The 20,070-nt window shown below is 40.8% G+C and overlaps 1 protein-coding gene across 3 annotated transcripts in view; it reads left to right on the top strand.

The window, feature by feature from the left end:
- The window catches only part of PPP2R2A (protein phosphatase 2 regulatory subunit Balpha), a 31,358-nt gene extending 13,679 nt beyond the window's left edge, over window positions 1-17,679 (top strand). For all 3 annotated transcript variants that reach the window (XM_082072711.1, XM_082072712.1, XM_082072710.1), the window contains exons 3-10: window positions 7,183-7,280; window positions 10,283-10,448; window positions 10,978-11,090; window positions 11,342-11,519; window positions 12,355-12,519; window positions 13,021-13,190; window positions 13,890-13,981; window positions 14,717-17,679. In XM_082072711.1, the coding sequence (XP_081928837.1) occupies window positions 7,183-7,280; window positions 10,283-10,448; window positions 10,978-11,090; window positions 11,342-11,519; window positions 12,355-12,519; window positions 13,021-13,190; window positions 13,890-13,981; window positions 14,717-14,996 (1,262 nt within the window). In that variant the 3' untranslated portion in view covers window positions 14,997-17,679. The remainder of the gene's footprint in view (window positions 1-7,182; window positions 7,281-10,282; window positions 10,449-10,977; window positions 11,091-11,341; window positions 11,520-12,354; window positions 12,520-13,020; window positions 13,191-13,889; window positions 13,982-14,716) is intronic.
- The last annotated feature ends 2,391 nt before the right edge of the window (window positions 17,680-20,070 follow it).

Below are 20,070 nucleotides of genomic sequence, written 5' to 3'. Positions count from 1 at the left end.
AGCAATGCCAAATTCTGACCTTGTTCAGGGAACCGTTTTGCGTGTAGGCCTGTGGAGATCTACATATCGACAGAAACGGTCGTGGTGATCTAACTCAGGAGGGATCCAACCTTTATTTTAGGGAGTTGAAAAGAATGTTAAAAATCAGATGTGTATTATTATTAATAAGTATATCACTTTCAAATCTAAAGTTGAATTCCTAGTTGAACTGGGACTTGCCTGGTGTAGAAAACGCTGGTTTTCCTCAAAGATTGACAAAGTCGGAGAAAGAAGGGGAGAAAAGAGAGTGAATAAAAGAAATGGGAGTACAGCCAAGTCCAAGAAATAGAGGGAAAGTCTGGGGTTTTAGGACTGCTTGCCAAGAAGTCTTACATTGGCTATTTTGCTTAGGGTGAGTAGATAATGCAGTGGACTTCAGATGAGCAGTACTACATGGATTCACTATTTGCAGGCTGGGTTTGTGTGTGTATGTTACACACACACACATAAATAGGAGTGGAGAGGCTCAACACTTCAATACATCTTCACAAACAGAACTAGAACGCTTCCAAAATCAGTGGAGGAAATGCCGAGTTCACAATAACAGCATGTTTTTATTTTCAGCATCACAGGGCATGGAGCACTTGGAATGCGTGTAGTGAGAATTTTTGCCACAAGCATAACCCCTTTTTTCACCTCTGTGTTGCATGTGTCTAATCCTGTCCCTGTATTTCTGAGGAATTAATATATTTTGGATGCCATCTCCCAAACCTATTGAAATGGGTCCTGGAATGCCCCTTGAAGTCACTTGAGCAGTAGGAATGCCTCAGCCCCGCTGCCTTTGGCTTTGTTGCCTGGTCACTTCTGAGAGCCGGGATGAATGCAGAGTCGCTCTTGAAAGTGAATGAAGAAAAGGGAAATGAAGTCAATAGTAAAATGGGTCATGGTGACTTTAAAGCATAGAATCCTTGTGTTCCCTTCCCCCTCTACACACAGGAATTAGGGATGAGGCTGGAATGCAGAGGGTGTTTTATACCATCAATACTAAATAGCGCTTACCGTTTTGCTCCCTTGTTCTTTCCCTGGGTGTGCAGTTGTGGAATCCTGTGTTGGGAACTCTGCGAACACACATGTAGAGTCACTTCTTAATCTGATTTAAACAGCATTTACACTTTACTGTTAACACTTTACTATCTGGCTTCCGAGACTTCATATATTAGGACTCTAAGTGTGGTAAATCAAAATCATGCCAACAATGGGTTGATGATGGGATGACTCAGTCCAATAAAAAGTCACAGTTTTCCATCAGCAGCTGTGACTCGAGCTGGAGTTTTTGGAAGTTGCATCTGTTCAGTAATCTGAAGCAGGAAGGGTTTGCTTCACCCTGGGTTAGAAAGGACCAAGCAATTCACAAATTATATCCAGACACTTAAGGTCTGCAAGTTGTCCTGGACAGACACTCTTGATCAGTTTTGGGCATGCTGACTTGATCTTTAGAGATAATCTAGCAAGAATGGGTCGGGTATGCTTAGTAATTGTGTTCAATTCAAATATTTCACGGTCTTTATGCCTAATTATATTTGTTTATTCCTTTGCTGCTGCTTTTGATTTTAGTAACAAACTAGAAGTTGGTTTCTTGATGTTTCCTGTTCCAGATGGTTTCTGAGGTGTCCTTGGAATGATCAGTTGATGTTTAGTTTGATCAAAATAGCTTCTTCTCTACCTAAGGCTGGCAAACTGAGGATGTGGGCTCCAATTTGGTCAATAAATTGCCTTTTTACCCCTTAGGACAGAATTACCAGCCTACAAGTAACCCGCTCTCCATTACAGATGAGATTTGTCCGAGTTACTCTCTTGGAAAATTCCAGAAATGGTCATTTGAGCCACTGGGAAAGTGTATAAACAATGAAGAAGTACCAAAATTCTTTTTAAATACTACAATTCTTTGTTCAGCCCTTGAAAACATCAGGAGATTGCTCCACTTGTGTAAACAGACTGATTTACTTGCTCTCTCTGCTTAGGCAGCAGATCAACCCGATTCCAAAAACTCGCACAGGAACATTTTAGGTCTGGTGGAATAAAGACACTCTTTGTTCACTGCCCTGATTGACTTGCTGCTGTAGAGTAGGTGACATGTTTTGCCTACCAAGCATGTTTTATAAGCAGAGTTTATATAAAGTTCATGGTATATTAAAATAGATAGCCTCTTCTGCTAATAAAATACCTTTTATTCTCTTATTGGAAGCAAATATGTTACAGAATTGCCTTGCAGGGTTCACAATGGGCCTTCTGGAACTGAGACACTGGATTACAGCGTTGTTTTTCTTGTTTGGATTGATAAAGCTATTTTATTCCCTTATTCCATAGACTTGTAGAGAGTGGTAAAACTTCAGCACAACCCCTTCTCTAATATTTTAAACATTGCTTTCCTTAAAGAGGGGAAAAAGCATTTGAGCTGTGTCAGTGCCTTTATTGATCTGGCTTTGACCAGTGTAACGTGCCTGTTTTGACCTCACCTTTCCTAAGCGCACTGGCCCAGAGCCTCGGTGTTTCCTCTGTTTTTTAAACCATTTGAATCCTGCCTGACACGTCAGGGAATTACTCGCAATAGCGAAAGTTGGTGTAATAAATATTGGTGAAAAAATTATGAAGTTGTGACTTGTTTCCGAGCTCAAGATAAGCTGGGTTTATGTTGGGTGGCTGATGTCTTGGGAGATGATTATTCTGCAGAAGCGTGTGTCTGCCACTGGTGAAGAATTGCTTGGGAGCTTCTGGTGTCTCCCTCTGGCATGAACTGTGAACACAGAACTTCAAGCAAAGTTACTTCTGTTCTTTGGGAGTATTTAATAGTCTTTATAGTGTTTCTACAACATTGACAGTGTCTATGAAGGGATATTTAAATGGCACTCAAGGACAACTGTATCCATCTGTACAAAGAAGTAGTTCTATTTAAACACTATAGTAACCCCGAGCTGTCTGTCCCAAGAGGAGCACTTAGCACAGGTACTGCAGATCCACTACAGGAGCGGAGATGCCTGTTTCTGTCCCGTTTTTTGCTGTTGTCGGAATGATGTGTTTGATGTTGCCCTGCAGTATTTTAAAATCTCAGCGCTTGGAATGTCGCTCTGCATCTTGGTGGCCAAGATGTCTCAAGGTGCCTGGGGGAAACAGAGAGAGAAATGTGATCTCCAGGGCGTGGGGGACTTTGTGGAAGTCTGGAACAGATAACGCTGTTTGACTGCATCCTGTGAAGGGGTATGGTCAGCAGATAAGCTTTTGGTGGTTATTTCTCTCTGATACTGGCATTTGAAGAGGAAGCGTTGAAATGAGCTCAGCAGTAACCAACAGAATGCATCATATTCCGAAAAGCCGTGGTGTTGGTGGCACAGAGCGCTGTGCATCCCCTTGTCCCTCAGCCATCGCTCCCTGGTGCTCTTTGCGGAGAGAAGGATCGTTTCCCAGCTCCTGGGCGCTCAGAGCAGTGCTCAGAGCAGCTCTCGGTGCTTGCAAGGCTCCCACCTAGAGACTGGAGCCAGAACCGCACGCACGGGAGGGAGGAGGCACAGAGAGGCAGCGCCTTCTGTAGATGCTCTTTTGCCCGCTGCGGTGCTGAAGGACTAAAATAACCCTACACGTAACTATCATTGGAATTAGAGTTACCATTTGAAAAGGATAACATTGGGTTTTATTTTATTTTTAATTTTTTTTTGGCAACGAGGGTGTTAATATAGATGAAAATACACAAGCGAATCAGTGCACTGCGGAAGATGAAATGCTTCCCCTGTCAGTTCTCAAACACTATTAAATCCGCCCAGTTCAACACCAGTGCCTTGATGTCTGTCTCTTTCTTTGACCAAGGTATGGGAATACAATATTCTTAACGGTGAGTTATTTGATTTAATGTGTATGATTGGATGCTTTGCTTTCCAGTACAGATTTTTATATAAAATGTGCATCTCGGCCCTGGTTTGGGATTGTTTAAGCAGAAATATTTTTTCTGCTGACTTCTTCAGCACGTTTGTTTTGTCCTTGGAAAGGGAACAGTCCAAGATCACAGTGTAGAAGGCACATTGTATTCGATAGAATTATTAGTTTAAAAATTAGTGATTTTCTGTTGTGATTGCTGCTAAGGAATGCATTTTGTTTCTAATTTAAAATTGATCTGAGTACTTGAAAAGCTCGTCTGCTTAGTGCTGATCAGGCACTGGAGAGTTCGGAGGACCCGGGTACCGCTGGCTGAGCTGGACTTTTGGAGGTGGGGGGATCTTAGTCCTGGAATTTCGTTCACACAGTTGAACCCAGAGACAAAGCAGGACCTGGACCAGTTTGGACATCACGGTCAGGCTGGGATGATCTTGCAAGTTAAAATAAATGCAAACAGTGAGAATGTCTAGAGTGGTTATAGAAGAGTGGTTAGCTTTCTGCTACATGTGAGACTTGGGTAATTATTAAATACCATATATATTACATCAGCAAACCCAAGAAAGTGGAGGTTTTATCCCTTAATTTTAGGCTTTTCTCACTGTTGTTGCTGCCTGTTCTAATAATAAGTCTTCATACCTAAGGCTTGTGACCTTGTAAAACTTTTCAGTCACCAATAAGTATTATGATGAACTTCTCCACCTATTCTTAGATGGATAGATAAGGTATTTTAAGGCAACTTTCTTTGCTGTTCTCTTTCCACATATGTGTACACATTGAGATCTGCTGACAACTTGCTGTATTGTCTCCTCTGTTTTAAAACTGGCATAGCTTGCAGTATTAAAGCTCTCAGTAGTGTTAAAAGTAGTAATTATTCTGTATACTGCTCACTATTGAGAGGTGAGTGACCATGTTTTTCTTCAATTAATTGATAACTTCCTTAAGGTCTTATCAGAGTATTAGAAAAATGTGGTTTGCATTGTATGGAATAGTCAGATAGCTTGGTTTGCCCTTTGCTTTTTCTGTATGCTTGAGTTGATTAATTGTATGTTACCTTTGTGCCCTGCTCGCTTCTGAAAGGCCCATATTGAATGCTGTATCTTCATCAGAATGGTGTGCAGTATTAAGTCTTACAGATGCGAGATAAATCACTCGTGTTGGGGAACAAGATTAAATTAATAGCTGAAGCAACTTGCATTCCAGGGAGAAAAATATGTGTGCTCAAATCAAGGTTTTTCTGTGTGCGATCTGGATCCTGGTTTATCACATACACCCTTACGTCATCTTTATGTCCTTAACAGAGTGTTCTTGAGACATTTCAGTCTGTTTGTGTGTCAGCGGTGCCAGATAATCACGGCACGGGAGGCCGGTGGGGACGGGATCATCCCGTGTTTGTCCTTTGTCGTGGGGCAGTTTGTGCTGGCTGTGTAGAAAACGGCGGAGCTGCAGGTCCCCCTGACTCGGCATCTCTGGCTGGGCGAGGGCTTTGCAGGGCCGGCTCGGCTGGGCTGCGGCTGCATCGTGCTGGTTGCAGACAGATCTGCTGCCTGCTCGTAGCTGCGGGGTGACGCGGTTATTAAAGAACAGCTCGGAGGCCACCGCCCGGGTGTTCGGGACAAACAGAGAATGATGCAAGTTGTGTTTTGGCGTTAAAATGAATAAGAAGAAAATCCTGCGTGTTTCACTTCTTCAAAATGAAATAACCCTGTAGCTGTCTAGGATAAGGTCGCTTCTGTGATGCGCTGTGCAATAGTGTCTAAACTCAGACTGAGGAGCTTTGCTTAGCAGTAGCTTTCAGTCTGTAGAGCAGGTACCAATGTTTAACTCTAAAACAGAGAATGAAGACACCATGTAATAGAAAATATGGAGATGTTGTTTATCTATATTAGACTGACATGAAGGTGACTTGCATATGTAAAAAACTGAGGTACTTTCTCTGCAGAAAATTAGATTTATGTCGTTGTTTTGCAATTTGAAGTTGGTGTTCAAAGAATGGTTTGGCTTTTGATTCTACTGTTTGATAGTATGAGGGACATGTGTGCGTTTGAAAATGTGAATCGTTGTGCTTGAGCTTACATGGTAATTTATCCTTTTTCCTTTTGCTGTATAAAGAAACCAGTTTGATACTAGGCATGACTTTTTTGTCAGTGTATATCCACAGTTTAATTTTAGCACTCCATTTAAAAATACTTGTGGTAATGTAAACCTTCCTCATCCAGAAGAGATACTGAAGTTTTTTAGATATGGTCTCTTGAATTTATTTCCTAATTTTCTGTAGCTGTTTTTCTTCTGCATCCGTAGACACTGGTGTCTGAGCATGTCTGCCCAAATATGGTTTCACACAGAATGTGAGGGGTTGGAAGGGCCCTGGAAAGCTCATCCAGGTCAATCCCCCCATGGAGCAGGAACACCCAGATGAGGTTACACAGGAAGGTGTCCAGGCGGGTTGGAATGTCTGCAGAGAAGGAGACTCCACAACCCCCTGGGCAGCCTGGGCCAGGCTCTGCCACCCTCACCAGGAACAAGTTTCTTCTCAAATTTAAGTGGAACCTCCTGTGTTCCAGTTTGAACCCATTACCCCTTGTCCTATCACTGGTTGTCAGCGAGAAGAGCCTGGCTCCATCCTCCTGACACTCCCCCTTTAGATATCTGTAACCATGAATGAGTCCCCCCTCAGTCTCCTCTTGTCCAGCTCCAGAGCCCCAGCTCCCTCAGCCTTTCCTCACCCGGGAGATGCTCCACTCCCTCCAGCATCTTTGTTGCCCTGCGCTGGACTCTCTGCAGCAGTTCCCTGTCCTGCTGGAACTGAGGGGCCACAACTGGACACAAGATTCCAGGTGTGGTCTCCCCAGGGCAGAGCAGAGGGGCAGGAGAACCTCTCTGACCTACTGACCACCCCCTTCTAACCCACCCCAGGTCCCATTGGCTTCCTGGCCACAAGGGCCCAGTGCTGGCTCATGGTCACCCTGCTGTCCCCAGGACCCCCAGGTCCCTTTCCCCTACGCTGCTCTCTAATAGGTCATTCCCCAACTTACACTGGAACCTGGGGTTGTTCCTGCCCAGATGCAGATAACTCTGGCACAGTGAACTAGTTACTGGTTTTCAAATGTACATCTTTAAAAAATGACTTGCATATTTTTGAAGACATCCCTACTTGTATTTTATAAGTGTACTTAAACTGAATTGAAGTACGCATTTTCTTTTTACTTGTAATAGATTTCTTGGCCACTTAATATTTAGCAGAATTAGTAACTTGTGGGGTTTATTTTTGTTCCCATGCAGCGGATATAATTTCCACAGTAGAATTTAACCATTCTGGAGAGTTGTTAGCAACAGGAGACAAAGGAGGTAGAGTTGTCATCTTTCAACAGGAGCAGGAGGTGAGTGCTAACTGCTTACATTGCATGCCTGTGTAATAAGTGATTAATGAAATTCAAGAGTGATGGAATTATTGAGAATTTGGACATTGTTAAAAAGGAATTAATATTTAAACAGTCTTTAGCTGTGGTCTAAATTGTGTGTAAAGTGGAAACAAAAAGGGGAGGTAGGACACAAAGACCTTGAGGAAGCTGAAGTTGGTTGTTTTACAGTGATTATACTTGGCTGTGATTATGATTTCAAATTTCACTGTAGGTGGGGAAATAAAAGTTTCCCTTAAGTGAGCGTGTAATTGTGACCTAAGATGTCCTTTTCCATTCTGATATCAATCAGGTAAAATAGAACCATAGTAGCAAAGATATCTTTTAGTTTTATTTTTGTTCTTTTGGTCGTTGCAGAATTTTACAGACCAATCTTGTGATGCTCTGAAGGGGCCTCTGCCCTCACGTGAAAGGTGGGCAAGCTGAGGTGGAGTGCTTGATTTTCAACCAAGGCCATAGTTAGACTTGATGTCACGGTGAGGGTAAAAAGGCAGTTCTGTCATTGCACTGCCAAGAAAATCCATGTTGTTACTTGTTCTCTTAGTGTTTTGTTCCATTTCAGTGCTAACATCTGGTTCTGAGTAGGTCCCTGTGGTCGGTTGGTGCCACCTGCTGGGGGGTTCTCAGCTCTCCCAGCCTCCCCGGCTGTAGTTTCATGCACCAACTCCTGGGGTGCCCTGCACTCGGAGTTTTAGCCGCATCCTTTGATGGAGCTTAAAGCTTAACTAGCATATTGCCTTTTCCAACTGAGTTGTCTTTAATGACTACTTTTGTTTTTGATGCGTAACCCATGACTCATATCCTTACGATCTGTGAATCTGGGTATAGTAAGAACAACCTGGATTATCAGATTAAGTGGCACAGAATTGGTTTGGGCATAATTTCACTCCTCGCTGTTTAGGGAATGAATGACGGTCTGGGTTCCCTAACGCATTAGTAGTTAGTTACACCATAGGCACTACTGTCTAGACCAAGTTTTATATGCAAGGAGCATCTAAAAGACAGTTTTTTACAAGTATTTTGGCTGGATTTAAGTACCACCTTCTATCACGCTGCATTCCAGGGTGCTGTACAGACCCTGTTCATATGGGAGGAAAACCACTAAAACACAAGTGCCCTGTATAGAGTTCTACAAGCTTGTGTAACTTTACCCACTGCCAAAATGCTGCCGCCTCTGGGTTGGAATGCGGCAGCCCTTCTGCAGTGTGGAGTGAGTGACATTGCGTAAGGATCGGCAGGAAATGAACGCTGTATCTAATTGAAACCCAGGGAGGAATTTGCGTAGGCAGCCTGTAATTACCTAAATTGGAATTTAACATAAGGCACTGGGGCCAACACCTTTTGTTTTGGTCCCCCCCCACCTTGGGTACCATGAGATGGTCTGTTTTAAACGTTGCTTTTATTCCAAGGATGGATTTCATATACTATTGGTTGTATATGTTATTCCAGTCCTGTAGAGTTTTACTAGAATACACAAGAAGTATTTTTAAGGCTCAGTCATTATGGAATTGAAGGAAAGTTCCCTGAATCATGACCAGCACTTCCTAAAGCACAATAGATTTACTTAAACTGCCCAACTTGTTAGGTCTAACTGAAAATGAGAACAAAGTTCCTTCCGTTCTCGAGGATGGGAAAGCCGATATAATTGATAGGTGTGGTACAACATTCCAGAGCCAAATTTTATTTCTAAGCATTTTGTCCACTTCCCCCCCGCCCCTCAGCTTATTGTAAAATGTGAGAATTTCTGCCAGCAAGATACAATGGTGCAAGGAATGTGAGAAATGTGGGCTAGCAGGGGTCATATCCAGAAGTGTATTTTAGTGATAATATTAAGGGATGGCCATGAGACAGGAGAAGGAAGGAGCAATGCCCCCAGTCAAGAACATATCACAGGAAAGGCATCTGCTGGTGCAACCTCTTGAAATGGGTGGAACAGGAATATATCACAAAATTGAGCTTGAATTACACCTAGTGAGCACTATTTCAGAAATGGTTTCAGTTTTCTGCCACCTTACTCATTGGAGGAAACTTAATGTTCCGTGCACACAGTGCAATATTAGTGCTTCGAAGCCCCTGCCTCAAACAGCTTTTAGAAAGAGGAATCATGCAAGTTTGGAGGTTTTTCAGTTTTCTAAACAGTTCTACCCTGAACAGGCTTAACTGCAGGTGTGACTTACTGTCCAAGATGTGTTCAGAAGAGATGTTAAGCTTTTTTTTCGCCATCCTCTCCAGAATGAGGAAGCAAAAGCTTCTTAAGCAGTTTAGAAGCTCTCAGGGAATGAGGAGATTATAAACCAGAATAGTGGAGCTGCTTGTGTAAATTTAGAGGTGATGTGTGGGATTCCCATCTTATGCCCAGCAAGCCAAACTTACCCACAGAGTAGATTTGCCATACGTGTGGCTGTGTAAGGGAATATTCTCCTTAAAAAAAACCCAAAAAAGGTGGAAAAATTAAAGATGAGACAATGATGAATATTTTTGAGTTGTGTGGGTGTGGTGGTTTGTGTGGCTTTTTTTTTTTTTTAACTTACCATGCGTAGAATATTTAGGCAAAATGTTAGTTTTTAAGTTCAGCTGCTCAGAATTAATATGAGAACTTGCTGAAGATATTATTGACACGGCTGAGGGGAGTTTCTGGAAACGTTAGTGATCAGAAGCTGCTGCGATAACTGTCTCTGATGCTTTCTTAGCCAGAAACTGTAATCAAGCTCTTGTAAAAGGGATGATCCTCATTTTGTCTATTCCACAGGCTTATTAAAATAAGGCAAGTTGTACACCAAAGGGTGCTCATGGCAAATCTGGCCTGGGCAACAATAGAGTATAGAAGTCTTAACCTATTCTTATACTCATTAGCATTCCATCTGTATATCTTGCTGCATAAATGTATAGTTTTGGCTTCTGCCTGCCTTGAAAAGCATTCTGTACATTGCATACATATCCTGATCATTTAATTCTCTTTTTAGAACAAAACCCAGTCTCACAGTAGGGGAGAATACAATGTTTACAGTACCTTTCAAAGCCATGAACCAGAGTTCGACTACTTGAAAAGTTTAGAAATTGAAGAGAAGATCAACAAAATTAGGTGGTTACCCCAGAAAAATGCTGCTCAGTTTTTATTGTCTACAAATGGTAAGTTCCGACTTAATAGCTGACCTATGTAACAAGACATAAATTAGGATTTTGTCTAATCCTCGCCACTTGCAAAAGGCTGGAAGCAAGTTGGTTTTAAATGCACCTACCTAGGGACGCAGCTACATGAGAGTTATGTTGCTCAACTCTCCTGCTGTTCATTCTTGCCTGGATAGAGAAGTCCCACAATGTGGGGTTGTATATTAGTCATTTTTTATGTAGTTGATTTATAGCACAGCTCAGCTGTCATTCATTACCTTCCAATGTGTATAACTGTGTGAGAGCTTATATTAGTCATTCATAACAATCCTAACAAACTTGCTATATAACTTTTATAAAAAGAAACTGTGGAGGAGGTCTTTTAAATGCTTTTTATCTCACCTTACTTTAGCCAAGCAGTTTTTTTGTCTTTTTTGATACACGTAGGTGTCTTGTCTTGTTTGAAGGCTTCGTGGTGAAGCTCACCAACTGTGAAAACTAGTATTGTTGCTACAGCTTGGATTTTAAACTCTGGCTGTTTTATTTACAGATAAAACAATAAAGTTATGGAAAATCAGTGAAAGGGACAAAAGACCAGAAGGTTATAATTTAAAGGAAGAAGATGGACGGTATAGAGATCCTACTACAGTTACAACACTACGGGTGAGTAGTTCCCTCTCCGAATTAGCCACATTTAAGTGGTTTCTCCTCTCACCCCCCCCGCACGCAGATCAGCCTGTGGTGCAGTAGCTGCCTCATCAGATGATTAACTTTGCATTTTCTGTCATGCCACTTAGCAGACTCAGTTACTTCCAAGGTGATTTTGAGATGTTTTAATGGGCTTGGTGTATTGAAGGACTGTGATTGAGTGTTAATATGTTTGTCTCAAACTTCTTTTGCTTTATATTTTGCAGGTGCCAGTATTCAGGCCCATGGACCTCATGGTTGAAGCTAGTCCACGAAGAATATTTGCCAATGCTCACACGTATCACATCAATTCCATCTCCATCAATAGCGATTATGAAACGTACTTATCTGCAGATGACTTGCGGATTAACCTGTGGCACCTAGAAATTACGGACAGAAGTTTTAGTATCTTTTCTGCAGTGTTTTGTATTATGGGAACAGTTTGGTTACAACAAAACTGTTGGATTTTATTTCCTTTTGCAAAAAGCTCTTTGTGTAGCATGTTTCTCTGTGTCCCAGTTATTTCTCCCTAGTAGTTGTAAAGGCTTTTAGCTCTCGAGAGGTAGCTCAGCATTAGCAGTATGAGTAGTTGTCATTTGCGTGGTGAAAACCACGCTCTTTAGGGAGAATAAAAACAAGCTTAAGGTTTCAAATGAGATGAGCAGTTCTGGAAAGCAGCATTATAGTAAACTATCTTGTGAAAATCGTCTTGAATTGCAGTAAGAAGTAAGGTCAGAAATACCATCCTTATCTTGAAAATGTTTGTGCTTTTTCACATTCTAACCCTCAGCTCCTCCTGCAAGTGCACCTGCAAATGTTGCAGGCAGTAGGATCACAGGAATGTGTTCAGTTCGTTGCTGGGAGCAGAGATCTGTGGACACATCGGCAGGATCCCAAGCAGAAATCACAATGCCTTCTTTATAACGCAGTAGACAAATTATAATTTAAGCAAAATAAAGTTCGGCATGAAAAAGCTTGGGTGGTATATATGTAGTATAGAATTAATTACTGCTGAAGTGGAGCTAAAAATTAAGCAGACTCTTGCTGTTACAAGAATTAACTTCAAACTGATATAGAATGAAGTGTTGCAGTTGACTTCTATACGTATTGTGGGACTTGATTGTAACTCTTATCTGGTTTGTGACTGTGTCCCAAAGTCCTGAAAAAGCATAGCTGAATACAGTAAAGTTGAAAAATACAGTGTGAAAACTGGAGGAAATTTCTTAACAAAATGCTGTAGATATTGTAGATATTAAGCCTGCCAACATGGAAGAGCTCACAGAGGTGATAACAGCTGCCGAGTTCCACCCAAACAGCTGTAATACATTTGTATACAGCAGCAGTAAAGGAACGATTCGTCTCTGCGACATGAGAGCATCAGCACTCTGTGACAGGCATTCAAAATGTAAGTTCTGAGTTGGGCATTGTCTGTATTGAACGCTGAAATATTGTGTGTGTGTATTTGTATTGGATTTCTGTAGTGTATTGAACAGATCTAAACCCTAAGTAATCTTAAATTAGGTTCATATCTTGCTAAAGTAGTGAATAAAACTATTTGCGGCTTAAGCAGGGGAGTGTGCCCAGACTATAGGACTGGGAATGGCTTTCTGCAGACTTCAGGAGGTCACATCCTAGTTTGGTCTGTACTTGATGCTAGAAATCTTGCCTGTGTGAATGAAGACTCCAGATATTAGCGAGTAGTCCACTTAGAATCTGACCTTGCCATGCTGCAAAAATGGAATATTTCAGAGTATGGCTGATTAGGCTTTCTAGTGGAAAGTTATGTGATATGATGCCAGCAGAGTACCCAGCGTGCCAAGTTTATTGAGAAAATGTTAACCTCATTTGGGTGTATCGGAAAAGACACAAACTTACTTCTTGAAATGCCTGTCTTATTTTTATATAGTGTTTGAAGAGCCAGAAGATCCTAGCAACAGATCATTTTTCTCCGAAATCATCTCTTCCATATCTGATGTCAAATTTAGCCATAGTGGTCGATATATGATGACTAGAGATTATCTGTCGGTGAAGATCTGGGATTTAAATATGGAAAATAGACCTGTGGAAACATACCAGGTATTTGGTGAAGATACGTGGGCTAGAAATTAAAACACTGAAGGATGTGGAGTCTTACTCATAGTCTTGATGTGGCAGTTAAATTTTTGTCTATAGATCATTGTGTCCAGGCAAAGCATCAATGAGATTTTTGGGTTCCACACACCTGCTAAAGGATCTTGCTGTTTGCAGGCTGATTGCAGAACCCAAACCCATATTTGGGTATGAAAAAGCCTCCCTCTTACACAGTGGCAATGTGGAAAGGTAATTGTCGGCCGTGAGATAGCACATCTCTCTTAGAGTCTTCAGTTGACTTTATATTCTCCTGTTCTTTCCTGGAGAAAATGGAATGCAATCCATTTCCTTTGGGGAAAAGAAGTTTTTAGCCAGCACTGAAAATTGCTGTGATTTTTTTTTTTTTTAATAAGAAAATTTGTGAAGGGATCCTCTTCAGCATGTCTAGGAGGAAGATCAGTCACCAAAGCATGGTTTTTAGACATATGCAAAGTCTGATAAAACCTTTCGATATCTCAGAAGGTAGTGAGAGTATGAGAGCTGCTGTGAGAGGGAAAGCGTTCTGAAGAACTGCCAGGCTCTGGTAGATGTCTCTGACCCCACCCCAAGTGACCTGCTGGTATTTGAGTTCATTTGAAATGTTTGTTGAGCAGAATACAGGTATGCAAGTTTAATATTCAGTGTATCTGAATGTTTTTTTTCTAGGTGCATGAATACCTCAGAAGTAAACTTTGTTCACTGTATGAGAATGATTGCATTTTTGACAAATTTGAATGCTGTTGGAATGGATCAGACAGGCAAGTTTAATTCTTCTACAATATGCACTTATGACCTTTCCAAGTTCTTAAAATGGGCAACGTGAAGCATGACCTCAAATATGTCTGGTTTTATTCATGGACTGGCTTGGATAATATTATAATACTTAAGTAGACTTCAACTTATGTTAGCTCTTAACCCTTGATATTGTAGCATCATCTGGGTGTTCCTGCTCCGGCAGGCGGGTTGGACTAATGATCTTTCGAGGTCCCTTCCAATCCCTAACATTCTGTGATTCTGTGATCAACTGCTTATTTGCTACATCTAAATCAGCTCATTGTATCCCTATCAGTATTGTCAGACATAGTTGTGGGTGTTGGTTTTTTTTTTTTTTTTTTAGACTTATTATCTGCTTAAATATTTTTTGAGGCAAATGAAGGCCAGGGAAACTTTTAAGCGTATTTGTCTGAGTGAAAAGCTGATATAGAGAAAGGATCTCCTATAAGGCACATTCAAATCAAAGTACTTAGATAACAGTGTGTACCTTAAAAGGTTCAGTTAAGGAAAAAGATACCTTTTAAAAATACATATATATATATATATATAAAAAACACAATAAAATGTCTTGGTTTCACTTAAGGTTGTAGAAGGTATGGGCCAGGATGCCTGCTTTCTGCTTTTATCACATGGTGTGGTCTTAGTTGAGACCTCCAGGTTTAGTAAAAGCAGAGGTGATTTTCAACTGAACTCTTTATCTTCCTTCCCCCTCTCTGCAGCATTGTCATGACAGGCTCTTACAACAACTTCTTCAGAATGTTTGACAGAAACACAAAGCGAGACATCACCCTAGAGGCATCCCGGGAAAACAATAAACCCCGTACGGTTTTGAAGCCCCGCAAAGTATGCGCGAGTGGTAAGCGAAAGAAGGATGAAATCAGCGTCGACAGCCTAGACTTCAACAAGAAGATTCTACACACAGCCTGGCATCCCAAGGAAAACATCATCGCTGTAGCTACTACAAACAACTTGTATATATTTCAAGACAAAATGAATTAGGGTTGGCATTCCTAACTGAAGAGTCCACTTCCTCCATAGTTGAAATAGTTGAATCTAGCATTTGTACCTGTAAATGAAAGAGAATGAGAGGTCCATTATGGCACCCCTTTCCAGTGTTTAAAAACGTGCCATATGACAACACACTTTTATAGCTACATGGAGAAAGCTCTGTTGATCCGTCACTGCGTTCTTCATGTCTGCTAGCCATTTAGGTGAGGATAGGGCACTTTTTAATTTAAATGACTACTTGCACCATCTTGCCTAATGGACTAGATTGGACTGTATCAACATCGGTTTACTCCACTTTTTATGCCTTCCATTGTGATGACGTCAAACACAGGGAAAGCCTTCAATCATGCTATGGGATTTAATTGTGTAACCTCATTACTGTATCATTCGTGGCCCCTTTTTTTTATTAAATACAGCTCGTTCTTGCTGTGGCTTGTAGCATTCCTCCTCCTTCTGGCCTCCTGGACTCCCCCTTTCCCTTTCATCCCCCTCCACCTCACCTTGGTGGTGGTGTATAGAAAATACAAAATAAAGCACATGAAATGGGTCCGTTTGGGGTCAGTGGTAAAGGGGGTCTGTGTTGCAACAAATGTTTTAATAAACAGTTGACTGTAATCACTCCTTGCCATGTCTGGCACCAAAAAAAAAGAGAAAATAAGGAAAAAAACAAACAAACTACTGAATAAAAGTGACAAAGAATGGAGAATCTGTTTTCTTTTTTTTTTTAATCTACCTCTTTATACAAATACTCTGTGTTTTACCTTAGATGCATGGAAATAAAATGATGTTTTTTGTAATGATTTTAACCAGTATTAATTATTTTTCATGGGAATGAAGAGAGGGAGGGATTTCATAAGTGTCTGCATTCATTCATGAATGACAAGAATACCAACTGTAGTGTGCATTGACCACTGCCACTTCGAAACCATAATCTGAACAGGTCAGTTACTGCTCCAGTATCCTTGAAGGCTCCTTTTTTAAAAACTATTCCTTAATTTGGAACAGGAATAGAGTTTTCAGGTTTTAAAATCCATATAATGGGACTAACGTCTTAATGTTGAGTTTTGTCCTGGTTTCCTTAATGCCTTGTTTAAGAGACAATACCTTTAATGCCTTGTTTAGAGTACGAAGTCCCCTGTGGCTTTTTAAAAAGTTGTCTGAATTCTTGTCTGGCAGTATGATGTTATGTAGTACAAAATACCAAGTGATTACATAGATAATCACTGCATTCTGAGATGCTCTATTTTCTGTATTTTATTGCTATCGGTATCTGAGTGGAAATGTAGTTTTACCACGCAAGTATTTCTTCCGGCTTTTGGCTTTGCAAAGTTATTGCACTTACAGAAATGTTAAATGGTGCAACAATCAGAAAATACGTGGCGTACAGAAGCTGCATGAAATAAGTGTTCATAGTTATTTGAGAGATTTAAACTCTTCAGCAAATAAGGCTTATCCAAAGATGAACTAGATATTGATGCTTTATAAGGCTCATGAGTTTTTACCTCCAGATATTTTTTGCTAATTGTGCTTTTAGGTTTACTCTTCCTTCACAGAAGTGTTCAGAATGAAGTTTAAAGTTGTAGTGAACTTACCTTGACTTGGGAGAATTTTCACTTTTTAGTTACCTATATTTAAATTATTTCTGTGGCTTAGTTATAGGTAGTTATTATAATGCCTCTATTATTTGATCAACTGTGATAGTGTTTCTGCTGTAAAATTATGGCTGGGTTAGAGGTTGTTAACAAGACTACTATTGCAATCATACTTTAATTTCTTTAAGTCCTTGTGCAGTGGTTTGAAAATGTAAAAATTCTAATATTTATTAGATCTGGTTCTCTTAAATACAGTATTTGTCTTGTACCATGCATGCCTGACCATGAGCCTTTGTAAGGATTTTAACTTTTTTCCTTCACCTGTTAGCCTTGTAAAAATAAAAATTAACTGCCCCAGGGACAGCAACTGTTTTCCAGTGGGTGAATAAACTAGTAGGCCCTACTACTACTTACATAGCATGTGACTAATTTTACTCAAATGTGACTATACTTGCTAATTGTTAAGGAAGCAACTTGTTGAGTAATGTTAATCATGTGTATAGGTGTTTACAGCATCAGGGCCAAGGTTTATTCTTTATCGTATCACACGGGCAAAGAGGTAATTAGATGCTGCTTTTGCATCAGAGCTGGTAAAATTCATCTCTGTTTTGTGAAGGACGGGTAGGTGTAATGACTGCTATTTTGGGAAGACTGAGGGTCGTGGCATTAAGACTGCTGCTCTTGTGTGTACCTGTATCCCGAATGATGCACTAAATACCTGAGAAGTTGCTTAGCACAGACACAAAGGAAGTGAGGATGTGAAGAACCAGACAGGTAGATTTCACATAGAACGAAGTGCAGCCTTCTAGCAATACTACATTCAAGCGAAACTGCCTCTCGGACCTCAGCTGTGCATGTTGGGATGGAATTAGGGGTTTAAAGCTAGTCTGGGGAAAGTTTTTTTGTTTTGTCGGTAGCGGTGATCCCTGGCACGTCATCTGAGGTTTAGTTTATCCTCACTAAGACCAGCTACTGACTTTGGTGTCATACTATCCAACTAGATAATTCTCTAAGCACACTGTCTATTGACATATTCTGTAAATCTTATATTTTATTAATAAAATTATGCATAGAATACACTTTGTCAGGTTGCTTTTTATCGTCTTTCCCTCTTCATTTACAGGTATTTTTGAAGCTACCGCTCTCTTCCCTGCTGCATGTTGAAGGGTGCCCCTTTCTGGTAGCTGCTGTGTTGTGGTTTCCAGGCCTTGTCCCAGGCAGGGTGGGCGTCGGGGTAGTTCTGACCTCTGCCAACAGAGTCATGGAAAAGCAGCCGTCCCATTTGAGTGGTCTCTTGCAGTGTACCCAAACCAATGCAAATCCTCAATTCTCAGCTCTTGAATACTGGACTAAAAGGAATTGTGTTCTCTAGTGTCTTGTCTTGCAGCCAGTGACGCTGCCTAAATGCCAACAGCTACCACGTATGCAGTTAGTTTCTGCAAAATTACAACCGTGCTCCGAAGCACAGTGGTAGTACTGTCAACAGGTAACGTGCAGTGGAATGGGGCTACCTGGCTGGTACAATGCTGAGGTGAAGGCAAGTTCTGTGGCTGAAGTCTCTTCACCATTTTCCTGCTGAGAAATGCCTTGAAAACATGTCAAATACGCTGCAACATTCTGCTTTTCTTTGGTATTCTGTTGAGGCAGGACTGTAATTTCTATTCCAGCATTTATTATTTAAATAATCTTTCCTTCTCAGCCTAATTGGAAAAAGCTCAGGGCTCATAAGCAGAAACTTGTGTTTTTGCTCCTCTTGGAGAGGGGCTGTGGGATGATAGAATACTAATATTTTGAGGGGGTTGGTTTTTCTTGGTGCTTTTTTTGTTTGTCTGGCTCTGGAACTGGTTGTTCTTGGATGTTACATAGCTCTGAAATAATTTCCTGTGCACTGGTCTTCAGCTTTTCATCTTGGGCGGTAAAGAAGGTATAGTCTCCCAATTCAGGACAAACACTTCTGATTTCAGTCAAACAGGAGATGTTTCCTTTTGCCCTTTCCCATGTAATTACCTCTTATAAACTGAAGGATTGATGTACTGAATTGGGGTGGGGAGAGGTGTGCTGGAAGTTAGGTTGCTGTGTAGTGACTATGGGTGGCTTAAATGATTTGTATATGTTTGTTTTTATTTAACCTGGTTTGGTCTTGTAAAAATGAGCAGTGGAACAAAGCAATAGCAGTGGCTGGAATAAAAACAGTGAGCATTTTTTTCTACTGTGATTCAGATGAGAGACTAAGAAACTCTGAATTCCATTTCTCTAGGCAATCTACCCTTGAATTTTAATAATCTCAACCATTTGCAAACAATTAATTTATTGTTTCTCTCTTACAAGAAAACGGCACTCACGTTTTTTTTCTGATGCAGGTTTTCCTGTGTCAGTGCTCTTTCCACTAGGAGGCAAAATGTGACCAAAGAGAGGCAGGTGCTCCAAAAATGCAAGAGATCGAGGTGAGATGTTGCAACTGTCCCTTGAAGTCATCTTTGGAATCGCCGGTCGTCTGCAAGGACCGTGTGTTTGATTAGTTGTTGCTAAACATGAAATACAAGAAAAGCATTTCCAGTACGCAGCATGACTACCTCCAGGATAAAGAAACCAGCCAAGGTGGTTTTTGCGTGGCACCCATCTTAACAGGTCAGCGTTGTTTTCAGATTTGGGGTATAGAAGCACAAAATGAAGACAGTAAAAGTAATCCCAGCATGTTTAAGACTTGAGATCATTCTTTACTTAAATTGCTTCAAACACCTTGGAACCATGAGAATTAAGCAGTGGGATTAGCTTGGTTCAGCTCTTGGAGATAAATCAGGTGGCTTATGACTTGTTTAATTTCCTTCAACTTAAAGGCTTTTTATAAGTTTTGAGAAGAAAAACCTTTTGTATTGCACTGCAGTACAAAAGGCCTTTCCCAGAAGTTTATGAGCACTGTTTCTCTTCTATTAACATGTGGTTTTCTGTCCTTCCAACCTTGCTATTGTCATAGCATTTTCCATCCAAGGATTCAAATTACTTTACAAACATCAGTTACATCATTCAACTGCCTTAAGGAACCTGTGTAGTGGTTGGAGCACAGGGCTGAAAGTCAGGCCTTGCGAATGCTATTTCTGGCTCTGCACTGACTCACTCTATAATCTTGATCAATTTATTTCTGACTCAGAAATGTTAATAGGCCCACTTTACTGATAAATATTCATGCCACAACTATTATGGCAAATGCTTCCTGAATGATGGAGATGACAAACACTTGTGATGTTAGCCTGTGAGTGTTAGGGTGGCTAAGTAGGATAGGGTTACCTAGGCAGGTTTTCTATTCAAAATCATAAGTAGCTCATTGTTCTGATTGCAATCTAGAATGTACCTGCACCCCCTCTACCTGTAAACAGCTGTCTTATTAAACTATGTGTGGTGGACACTAATAATTCCACTTTTTGTAGCTATACATTTGCATTCCTGTAAAGTACAAGTCCAATTTTGTCACACAG

The sequence above is a fragment of the Streptopelia decaocto genome, assembly GCF_964273445.1.
Source record: "Streptopelia decaocto genome assembly, chromosome: 25".
Classification (NCBI taxonomy): Eukaryota; Metazoa; Chordata; class Aves; order Columbiformes; family Columbidae; genus Streptopelia; species Streptopelia decaocto.
This window is presented reverse-complemented; position numbering and strand designations above follow the sequence as displayed.